At 35.2% G+C, this 12,900-nt stretch overlaps 1 protein-coding gene across 1 annotated transcript in view; it reads right to left on the minus strand.

The window, feature by feature from the left end:
• Positions 1 to 3,215: 3,215 nt before the first annotated feature.
• The window catches only part of trpa1b (transient receptor potential cation channel, subfamily A, member 1b), a 98,007-nt gene continuing 88,322 nt past the window's right edge, over positions 3,216 to 12,900 (minus strand). The window contains exon 27 of the mRNA XM_039754652.1: positions 3,216 to 3,550. Coding sequence (XP_039610586.1) covers positions 3,349 to 3,550 — 202 coding nt within the window. The 3' untranslated portion in view covers positions 3,216 to 3,348. The remainder of the gene's footprint in view (positions 3,551 to 12,900) is intronic.

Consider the following 12,900-nt stretch of genomic DNA (forward strand, 5'->3'; position numbering starts at 1 on the left):
ACACAACTAACAACAGATAATGCAAGGGAATCCTGTTTTATTTGCCCTACTCACAGGACAGAACTAACAAGTTAACTAACAGACAGAGAACTAAGTACAGCAGACTAAAGGAACACATTATGACACAATACAAAAAGTCGTATCATACAATACAATACACATGTAATTAACATTCAGGAAGAAGAAATACATCTGCAAACAACTATAGACTGTGATCTTCCTTGTCTTCCAAGCATCAATTCATTTTGTAAACCTTTTTTCTCATTTTCAGGTCACAACTGCTAGAAACCACAAACAATCTAAGTGAGGAAATATCTGAGGATGGGATGCCAGGCAATAGTAAGCTACAGTCATGAATATACAGGTACCAAGGTAATTTACAGATGCTGATTACCACATGCCTTTGAACTCTCAGATTAAATTTCAGTGCTCTGTAGAAGGACAAAATAACAAACTCCATGATACAGGTACCCTGGCTGAAAATCAAACTGGATGAAAACACAGTAGAGCTACATCCATCTTCACCAACTCATTCATTCTATGAATATTGTTTGCTTCATTATACAATTGTGGGAAGCTGGATTGTATCCTAGCAGTTCTGGATGTAAAACAGAAAGCATGCCTAGGCTATATACAAGACCAACAAAGGATGCACACATGTCCACATTCACACTTGTAGGACCAAGTTTGAGTCAACAATCAACACAACATACACATTTTAGAATGTTGGAGAAAACACAAGTATCTTGAGAACCCTGTACAGACACAGGAAAATTGTGTAAGCTTCATACAGACAGTAATGGAGCCCGGATTTAAAGAAACCTGTGTCCTGGAAGTATGAGGCAACAAAGCTAACTACTGTGCCAACTTTTTTTTTTTTTTATCTACTTTTTTGTAGGTTTCTATATACACAGAAAAAAGGTCAAATTATTTTCATTATGTTAGAAAATGTAACTTTTATATTCACTTCTTCTGTTTATGATATAAAAGCATAATACAGTATACATGTTAAAACCCATTAGTGTATTTGTTTACATTGTAGCAAACTCCACTTTAGGTTTGAAAAGAAGAAAAAAACAGACGGACAAAGTAAAGCTCACAAAACAGTTTACCTGATGTAACACGAATGTAAGTTTAATCTCACTGTGCTCTGTACAAGAAATTATTTTATAAATCCATTCACATGTACAGGCCAGGCCAAAAGGGGCTCTCAGCATTTAGAACTGTTTAGCCAAGCACAGGATAAGATGGACGGAGACAACTTGGGGAATGTGTAGTCGCGGGTGTATACTATTTTGTCCTCTGTAGGAAGTGAGGACGGGATCTTCTTTCCTTGCTTGGAAATGGACTATCTGCCTACTTGAGGATCTGTACGTGAAGGAACCAGTATACTGTAAAAGGCTTGGACAATAGCCAAACACTTCAAAGCCGACAGACGGATAATATCATCGTCTCTCCTGAAAAGCCTTCCAATGCAGCGATGGGAATTGGCAGACTGTATACATCAAGAGCACACCTTGGTATTGTCATGCTGTTATGGCTTCCTCCGTTTGTAATGCCATGTAAATCGTCAGTAAAGAAAGCTAAGTTATTTTCTCTTATGTGATTTTTACCGCCATATCACTATGGGAGGGATATCACCTTTTTACATTATATCTACTGTATATAGTTTTTGGTTATTTAAAACACTGCAATATAAAAGAACTCATTCCAACTAGGGAGCTATATCGCCCCCTACTGGTACACCTGAACAATAAAGAAGAAAAAAAAACAGGGTTGTAACAGCAAAAAAAAAAAAAAAAAATGAATGTCTTTGACTTTAAACTATTTACAGTCTCCTGTATTTCTCTCATATTTGTGGTCCTGAGAGATACCATTAAAGAAAAACATAAAGAGAAAAAGAAAAACGCAGACTTCTTAACCCCACAACACAACCTTCTAGCCCCTTCTCCCACAAACTTCTCCATCCTCCTCCCGTTCTGGGTACCGCCCTCTATTTACATGTCAATCATACCCCCGCTGTCAGTCCTCCACGCTGAACTCTGCCCTCCCTCAATTGGACCCAACAGTCACTCCAAAAAGCCTTCAACCTGGCTGGGACGCTACAATATTTATATAAATCATATCCACTTATGACTTCCTTTGAAACCCAGCTGACCACCACCGAAGGATACAAAAATTCACATTCATCAGTTGGTACAGCAATAAGGAGCATTTGACAGATAAATGTATGTTTGTAGATCCTGTCAGGAAGTGAGAAGATGGAGAAGACGACTGTGGAAATCAAGTCCCTTTAAAGCTTACAATAATAGTGTACTCGTATGATTATGCTGGCTATGAAGGTTTATATTTTTATTTAGGTGTTTGTTATAATTGCAGCTTTCAGCATTTTGCTCAGTTCCCAGTCATCATTTTGGCTCGTGTGATCATTTAGTCAAGATGATACAATGAAATGTTTTGACATTTTTTCAATACTTATATGTAAAATATAATGTTACAAATTATTAGGTAAATTATATTAAAGCACAAGGCAGTTAAACGAGTTTTTTCATGAAAATAAATGATATTTTGTCTTTTCAAACAAAATATCAAATATTATTCTATATGAGGTCTGCATACTATATAATTTTACCACTATTTCATTCTATAATTTTTCCATGATATGGGAAGTGGAGATCCATGGTGCATCGTGGAAGCCTCAAGGTTAAGGCAGCTCTGGAGAGAATGCCATTAATTGCAAGGACAACTCACATACACACTAAGCCAACATAGTGCCAACAATTAACCTAACATGCACATCTGTAAGGCAAACTGTTGTGGGCGGAAGGTGCAAGAAAGTTAGAACAGCTGCACTAACCATTGCACTGTTGAGTGAATCCCATTATAATTTATAAAGCATGACATGTATAGCACACCTTAATATAATCAAACAACATTTTTATTAAATGAAAACTACAGTAAAAAGTTAATACCTGGTCTGCCAATGAATTTAATAATATAAGACCATCAATGAAGCACTTCACATCCCTTTAAGCAGTAAAGTATACATGTCACTGACATAATGAATGAGAAAAACACAGATATGTGCCTCTCCAATAGGTGAGGCTTTTGTGGAGTTATGAGTAATATACTGTAGTATAAAAGTAAATATTCTTTTACATTATGAAGAACTTCCTAAAAAAAACAAAAACAAAAGCAGTTCCATTGTATAATTATTCAACATGATTCATTTCCACAAAATGAAAAGAGAGTTTTCTCCATTTTATATCACACAGAATTGGTAATGAAAGAGAGAGTAGACATATATTAATATTCATAACCTTCGTATTTTACCATATGGAGTGAACTTTATTCTTTTTTGGCATGTACAGCTTTTATTACACTATCCCATTTGCTCTTCTTGTTGAGTAAATGCTGCCTCTTCACATTACCATAACTGAAAAGGTCGGGATCATCTTGTTCATCTGCTTCAGACACAATTTCCATTTTCTCAATGATAAGTTTTAGAAGATTATGCTGTTTTTGTAAAATGTTTGAGATGTCTTTCAGTCTAGAAAACAAAGGCAGAGAGTTGTAATTTTGCAGTTGGTTGCCTTTTAGGAATTGAATAGTTTAAGCAACTTAAAATGATATCAAATTTTGTATTAGTAAATCAAAAAGAAGATATTCAAGGAAGAATTTCATTATACTATAGTATGTACACATGACAATAAACTTAACTTGATAAATCAATAATGAAACATATACAACTAACCTTGTATTTTATTACATATAAAAAACATTTTCAAAATGTCTAGTCCATTTATAACTTAGAGCTAAATAGTTTTGAAAGGATGACGTCTTTGAAACGAGAATGTGTCTTGTTCAGGTCTGCATGTACAGTAAATCTACAAAGTAGTTACTCTAAACTAGTTTCTAATTACTGTGGGAATTTCGGAACTTAATTTAAGTGAATATTACTTCCTGCAAAGGGATTCCTTTCATTATTTTCATGTTAGACACTTTAATAGAAGCAACAAACTCAATTTCATACCCCTCCCCCTTTATTGATCTCAGGGATATATTACTGTAAAATCGTACTGCTAAAAAAGAAATTACATTAAATCTATGTCATTGCTTCTGTAATAACACACTTTTCAATAACTTTAAACAGTTTTAGGAAAAAAAATTACAATCAGATTTGAAGATAATGAATGGAAATCTGCTTTGGACAGCATTTACCCAATCATGTGCTTGACACAGGTTAATTAAGTTCGGAATTGCACATTGAGCAAATCTGTCTCAAATTAGATAAGAGATCTTCAAATACATCCATTCCTTGGTCACATATTTTGACTATATACTTGGCTCAACGCTAATGAATATATTGCTCTCTATTCAAAACTTGGTCCATAAAAATACCTCTTAAGTGTAATAGCAGATGGGACAACATTTTGCTTTGAGCAGACTGTTATAATAACTTCCGCTTTTTTGCTAGCTTCTCATGTTCATTCATTCTCTGGTAGAGTCTTTATCCGCATATAATTTTATAGTGATACCACACACCTTTGTTTTTAAAGCTTTTCTCATCTGAAATAATTATTTATTACATGTGCATTTCTCAAATTATTATTATTCTGGTCTGTATTTTTGGGATGGTATTGTTGCTGTTTGTTATATTATTTATTTAATTGCCTATTTTTTTATTTTTACTTTGTAAAAAGTTTAATTTTGCCCTTGGGACAAATAAACCACTCTCTATCTACCAATCTGTCTTTGTGTTTAAAACAAATGTTTCCAACAAAAATGTTGCAAGAAGAAGCACTATACTGGCCACTGACTGTCGTGTTGAATACATCATAAGCACAGTACTGTATATTTAAAAAGGTAAAGGCGGCTGTTAAAGACATACTGGTGAGAGAGAGAGAGGGTGGTGGAGGAGGAGGAGGAGGAGGAGGACAGAAGGAGTTATGCTGCACAAAGAATAGCCATTCATCCGAGGGTTTACATTACAACCACGTGGAGAAGAGCTTTAATTGGACTAGCTTAAGAGGCCATCCTTTTCCATGAAAAGGAAGAAAACACATGACGTAAGTCAAATACTACAAAGGCTGGTAATTACATCAGATAGGTATTCACTGTTCACACCAAAGTTAATTAAAGAAACTAAATAAGAACTTCCTAGCCAACATACAGACTATGATTTTCCTAGAATTACAATTCTCCTCTTTCCTTTCTTTTATTCTGGGGTAAGACTAGAGTCTGAAAGGAACCAATGAACTCTGCCAAAAGGTATTCATGTACTAAGTATATTGATATATTGACTAATTGACTGAACTGTGAATTCTATGAAATGTTGTTTTAAAAGCATGAAATACTTGATGATGGCAGTTACTGTTTAAAATAAATGTTAATTAATTAATCAATCGCTAATTAAATTTCAATTAAAAAATCAAACAGTTTGTAATAATTGTTTTGCTTTAGGAAGTTTCAACTATATTTGTTTAATCTGGAATAGCGGAAACCCTTAACCTCTTTACCTTGCAATCTTTTTGACTTATTTCAAGATAATGGATAGCTAGCCCAGTTATATACACAGTTCATCCAGGTTTCTTTCTAATCCTTTTCATTTTTTTCCAATAACTTAACAAGCGGCTGAATGTAATTTAATGGATACTGTGCTGTTGCAGTATTGACGCCAGCTTGATCAAAACATTTGTTGGCATTAACAATGGTAGTGAGACTGTTTGTGGATTAAAATAGCAAACAAGACATTGCAGAGTGATTACATCAAATAAAAATAGTGAGGGGAAGCTATAATTACATAATCTGAGACAAAGTCTAACAGGACAAGTGAAGGTGCACAGTCACAATAAATTCACATTGTGGGATTATTTGGAAAATTGATGGTTTGTCACAATTTTTTTATGGAGGACTTTAGAAACATTTGCACAGATGATGTCCTTTTAAGAAGGCATTTTCTCAAGTGATGTCCTTTTAAAAACAAATTTGCAATGATGATGCTTTTTTTGTTGTTGATGTATTAAATATGAAAACTACAGTATATAAGACTGCCTGAGTTACTTGATGTTACTTAGTTATATCCATCCATCCATTATCTAACCTGCTATATCCTAACCACAGGGTCATGGGAGTCTGCTAGAGCCAATCCCAGCCAACACAGGGTGCAAGGCAGGAAACAAACCCTGGGCAGGACACCAGCATACCGCAGGAAACACACACACACACCAAGCACATACTAGGGACAATTTAGAATTGCCAATGCATCTAACCTGCATGTCTTTGGACTGTGGGAGGAAACCGGAGTACCCGGAGGAAACCCATGCAGACACAGGGTGAACATGCAAACTCCACACAGGGAGGACCCGGGAAGCGAGCCCGGGTCTCCTAACTGCGAGGCAGCAGCGCTACCCACTGCGCCACCATGCCGTACTTAGTTATATTTAAATTACAATTTATTATTTGGGTCTATTACAATAGAATATTAAGATAATCTGTTTTGTTAGTATCAGGGTGGGTGTTTAGTTTTTGCTGTCTTTCTGTGAGTAACAATTCAGTGTATTGTAAGCTGTTGATGTTTTAGCACAGCTAAAGTTATATTAGACTGTTAAATTAAAGCAAAAACAAAAGTGGTGTTTTATTCAGCTGTGGGTGATACTTAGTTGCTTAATGGCCTTATTGAAAAGTGGTCAGTCCTAAAGTGTAACAGAGAACGTTGTCAATTGAACCTTTTGAAAAATGTGCAAGGAATCACAAATACATTTTTATATTTATTTATATATATTATTATATTCATATTTAAAAAAAAAAGTTTATGAGAATTTTGAGTACTGTTTCCATTTTGTTCTAATGAAAATGACCTTAAAATGATCAATCTTCAAGCAAAAGTTGTGTGGTGTTCTTACTTCTGGTCTCCTCACATTTTATGTTTGGAATGCTGACATCTAGCTGCACCAAAACCCTCACACATTTCAAAGTAAGGGACTGAATTCTTCATATCAGGACCAGCTTGTATTTCATCTGATAACAAAACTGTAAACTAGAATTGAACTGCCGTCTTTGCAGACTAGAAGGTGCAAAACAGGCACCCACGAGTATCAAGTCTGAAAGCCAAAATAATGCACCTATGAGAAGGCACTAATTGCACAAATGAAGTAATTTTAATCCAATCACAAGAGGTTACACATTGCTTAAAAACTAATTCACAGGGAATTAATTCACTGGGCACTCTGTTCTTGGGGAACTCCCAGGGAGGTCTACTCTCTGACTCTTCACTATGATTAAAAATCTCTGAAACCCCCCTCTCTGAAACTTAAAAGCTGATGAGCCACTCCCTCCCTTGGGAGCTGAAAGCTGACAATCTCTTCTCTTTGTGAAACGACAAACTAAGATCCAGTCTGCCAAGCTAAGCAATGTGTTAGTCTGAAAGGCTGAGAAGCAGCCATTACTCCAAGAAGGGAACTTGAGTATCTAAACTCTTGTGCCAGAAACAGTAATGTTTTTCCCTATGAAGTTGCAGATGACACAGCAAAGAGCTAACCGAGGAAAGCACTGCACGTTATAGACAAAGGACCACGTCTCAAAAAAACAAAAGTGAATTTCAGCGCAAGAAGAATCCTCCACATGAACCTGCAGCAACAACTTTGCAAAATGCTGGATAACATCTTTAAAACCCCTTATAATTCGGGGTCATTTTTGCTAAATCGCTTGTAATTCGACCTCTCCAAATTAGAATCATTGCTGTTATTGAACTATCTGGAGTATAAACACATGTTTGGTCTCTTTGTAAAGGTAACATTCTCTAGTTTCACCCTTAGTAGTCAGAATCACTGTAGGTGTGACTGATCAAAAGTTATGCACATTAGAACTCACAAAAAAAATGAATTTTTTTGTTCTCGCCTAAGTTTTTTTATGAAAATAAAGGAAAATAAAGCTGCAGTAGGTAGGTGGGGACAGAAACACACTATGTACCAATAGAATAACTTGTTGACTACTCAAATTTCAAATTTGAAAAGAATACCTGTAAACATGACATTTTTTACACCAGTTTTTATGTGGGCATGCCCAGGGGCTTTTTAGAGGGACCATTATCCACATTTTGGAACATATGGAAAAAGTGTAATAACTTTTGAATGCTTCAACCCACATATATCAATGAGGGCTCTACTGAAAGCTTACACCTAAAGGAATCTATATCTACACACAGTGTCACTCTATTAGTTATGGAAATTCATGTTCCATAATAAAAACAATAAAAAATACACATTTCTATGTAAAAATAGTCAATACAAGTTATGGGCCAAAAATATATTTATATTTTTATTTTTACTTTTTTTATAAAATGCACACAAACTATATATATTTCTTTTACAAACTGTTACAACACAGCTCAGCGTTTTTCCATGTGCCACTTGATGGCAGCAATCACTAGCAAGCAGAAAGCACAAGGGCGTGGCATGTCGCTCTCTGCCATTACACGTCCCCTGTGCCGGTTGAATACTTTCGCAACGCGTACATGCATCTATTATTTAATCGAGCGTTTATTTATGTTTAAACTTCTACTTTTATTCATATTTAAAATGCGAAAAAACTTGGCGAAATCACAATAAACAACCACGCACCAACTCTGCAGACTGGCACAAATGCCACCTTCACGCAGCTCCGATCGCTTTGTTTACAAGTTAGTATGGCAAGTTACATATCAAAATGCTCGGCTGCTCATTGGCTGTAAGTTTTGAGTGTCAGTCACAGTGTCCAATCAAACTGGTAGATTCTACCAGAGTTCAGAGCTATACGTCATCCTGCAGGCTTTCTGTGACACTGGTTGGCTATACGAGGTGCCAGTCAACCCCAGACCCGTCGTAATTGGCCAACTTAGGTGTCTTTCAGAAGCTAACACTTCCGTGTTTCATGCGGTAGCATGGTTATCGCCGACAGAAACAAATTACGTCTAATATGAGCAATATAAGTGAAAAAAATTACGTAGGTGGTCTCAAGTTATGAAACGTTTTCTGGAGTTTTTGTCCCTTTGAGAATATATCGTGTGTTTTGGACCTAAATCGTTTTACTGGATTATATTCGCTGGAGCCTTACGGACACAATGGGATCAATACTGCTCGGAAATATTGATGTTTGACTTGCAGGGGGTCTTCAAAGGTAGGCACAGTCAACTCTTAAAAGTATGTACTTCTCTGTAAAAAAGGCTTTAGTGTCAGTGCTGTGGTTGTTGTGTGTCAAAATGGTTTATATCATCGGAAAGACGAGACTTTGAAGTTTCATTTGATGGGTAGGGTGTCGAGATGCATGGCAGATGGGCATGCACACATTACTGTAACGTTTTTAAAACGCTGTTATGTCCCGGGACCGGCACGTGCGCGTTAAGACTTGGTATCATAAAACTATCTGTGCCAAGATAAATTAGAACTGTAAATAAACTGCCAGGTTCTTCTGTGTTATATGTTTGTCTGTTTGTGTTCTGTCTTATATATCAATATTTATATGCAGTTATCATATTTTTATAATTCTTGTTTTTATCAATAAATTGTATTATTCTGTTTCTTGAAAACAAGTGTTTATCAGGTACCTTGATAGAAGTCAAACACCTGGTGACTGGCTGCTACATCAGAGAAAGGTAATGTAAAATAGGAGCAATACCAAATTATTTAATTAATTACCAACATTGTCAAAGGCAAAACAAATAATTGATTAACCAAGTTAAATCTCTTCCTACATTCCTACATTAATAACTTTCATTACACTTCAAAATTGCTATTATAGTTTGGAAGTCTAAACAAGCAAACAAAGCATCATTTGGTGTAAGCAGATTTATCTATTCAATTAATTAGAAGATATTCATTTTTTACAAGATGTAATTTACATTTAAGTATATTGACTTGTTTTAATCAATAATTAGGAGAAATAGGCTACTTTTTATGAGATTCTGCAAACACATGCTGTTGGTGAGGTGTATGCAAATTCTCCTTGGGTTCACAGGTATTTTGAAAAGGTTTTCTGTTTTTTGACACATCTCAAAGACAAGCGCATTAAGTTACCAAATCAGTGAATGAATGCGCAAGTGAGCATGCTCTGTGATGGACTGGTGTCTGATGGATTGGTTTCTGACTTCAACACATTTTCTACCATAGATACAAAGGATGTTCAAAAAGTTTCCGCACTTTTTTTTAAACTCTATTTATTAAGAATTTCAAAAACAAATTACATCACTATTCAGCATAGTCTCCTTCCTTTGCAATGCAATTTTCCCAGCATTGTACCAACTTTTTAATGCCATCATCAAAAAATGTTTTTGCCCTTACTGTTTGTTTCCAACCAAAATATAAAAGTGCATAAACTTTTTGAACGTCCCTTGTATTTGCTCCCCAGACCCTGTGATAAAATAAGATGACTCAAAAAAATCAGTGGAAAGAGTCAAAGAGTAAAAGGCACAGTGACTAGCACTTCTCCTTCAAAACTCCATGGTCTCGTTTAAATCCTGACTCACAATGTGAGTACAACGAGTCCAGAATTGGACTAAGATTGTTGGAAAGATAAATGAAACTTTACAGATTGTGCTTTTTTTTCTGTCCGATTAAGATATTTTATGTGGCTTTAGGAGATTTACATTTAATGTATCAAGTTCAAGAGGTGTCACTTTTTTCTGACTTTCATTTTTTTGTTTAGTTTTCAAGAGATGGTAGCTTGTTGTAATTGAATTTGTAAGTGAATAAACTCGATGAACATCTGTGCTATCCAGTGTTTAATTGGAAGTGCTATGTTTATCAGGTGCTACATTCCTGTTCTGCTCAACTGTTTTTTCATAAAATCATTTCTTCCACTGGCTTCAGTAACAGTCCAGGTATTGACAGGAATTCAGCCTAATTGGGAGTTTGGCCTTGAGCTTGTGCTAAATTTTTGTTCTTATGTATTATCAGCGATTCCTTCAGAAATGGCAAAGTGTTGAAAGTCAATTAGTTGCTTCAAGTGAAATTTTACACCTTTTATGCTCTTCACCTTAATGAATTGTATACTTTATCAGGGTACACAATCCATACAACAAAGAAATAGAAAAAAAAGCTCAAAATAATATTCTTACGTTTTCTCTGCTCACATTTTTATTTTATTCAATAGTTTAAATGTCTGAATAACTGCACTACAGTACAATTACAAAAACATAAAAAAATATTTTAAAAAATATTATAAAAACATTATGTACATATACAAATATAATAAAGGTAAGTTCTGTGATACGGTTTGCATATTTATAGCTGGAAATGCACATAAGGGAGATAATGAATCACATATCTTTAAACAGTTTATTATTCCTAAGCTTTTGATCCCTACTAAGAATCATCATCAGAGGATCATGATTAGACTTACAGGAATCCAAGGCAATATATATTGAATAAGAAGCGGTGGGTAGGTGGATGTGATGGGGACTGGGGAATTGATGAGGTGTGGTTTGGTGGGTGCTGGTCATAAAGTCTCATTTATTATACTGTATGCATGTTCTTCTTTTCAAGCCTGCATATGCTGAGTTCATGTCCAAATGTCGGTTAATTGAGTTTCGTTAGCCACGTTTCAGCCAGTTCTCTGGCACTCTTAGTATTAGCCTTGAATTTAAATGTGAGCTTGTTGAACTTGTATGTGTGTAAATGAGACACCGTGGGTCCTTTCTTCTGACTGCATTGCGATGTTCCTGTTTACATTTGGCAAGTGTTTTTGATGTTTGTCCCATGTATACAGTTGGACATGAATCGCCTGGTATGCTGTAAACCACATTTTGTGTCTCTGCTGCTGATTTCCTGCTTTAAATAATAAATAAGACTTTATGACCAACACTCTCTGAACCCCATCTCATTAATTTCACCCCCTCCCCTTCTTATTTGCTATATATATTCTTGGATTCCTGTTAGTCTAATCATGTTCCTCTGGTGATGATTCTTGGTAGGAATCAAAAGCTTAGAATGATAAAAAAAACTGTTTTAAGATACATGCTTAATTTTCTCCCTTTGTGGACTTCCAGCTACAAACATAATCTAACATAACTGTAATAATGGCCACACTTACAAGGTCTCGTTACTAAAATCTGTTAATGACAAAGATACTTTGAGATTTTTCAAGTAAAGCATAAAAATAAAGATAGATATATTCACTAATTATGGCACTGAAGGCGGGCAACCTGTGTGTTGATTAGGAAATGCAAGTAAGCAGTTGACTGTGATGTGTACACATAAAGTAATGACTCTATAAGTCTGTAAATCTATGTGTTATTATTATTTATAAAGCACTATTATGCAAGTACTTTTATTACATTGTGTAGATTCATTGTACTGCTACTTTAGTAAGCCAAGTTCACCTCCAATTCTGCAGGTTCACATTTACAAAAAAAAACCAAAATGTAAAAATAGAACACCAAGAAAAAAATTTAAACTATGTTAATAATAAACTTTATTTTAAAACCTTGAAAGTTTGCTTTTTAACCCTTGCAAAATTATTAAAACTGAAATATTTCATCTATAAACAGAGATTTAAGCACTACATCAGTACTTTTTCCACTGGAGGGCAGCATTGTCTATAGCTGGAGGTCAAGCTCTCGTCTAGAGATGTACAGTCACTAGAGGTTTTCATTCAAAGCACATTCTTTTGTAGTGGCAGCTATTTTTGTCTTCTAAAAAATGTGCTTTATTTTCTCTTGCAATGTCTTCTGTCATAAGAAACCAAACACAGACCAAGAAGGAGGCATTTAGGAAGCATATACATTTGAATAAAGTCTAATAAAAATATAAAGCTGACAATATGAATGAACATAGATGTACAGTAATCCCTCGCTATATCGCGCTTCGACTTTCGCAGGTTCACTCTATCGCGGATTTTAAATGTAAGCATATCTAAATATATATC

This window comes from Polypterus senegalus, chromosome 5 (genome assembly GCF_016835505.1).
Source record: "Polypterus senegalus isolate Bchr_013 chromosome 5, ASM1683550v1, whole genome shotgun sequence".
Classification (NCBI taxonomy): Eukaryota; Metazoa; Chordata; class Cladistia; order Polypteriformes; family Polypteridae; genus Polypterus; species Polypterus senegalus.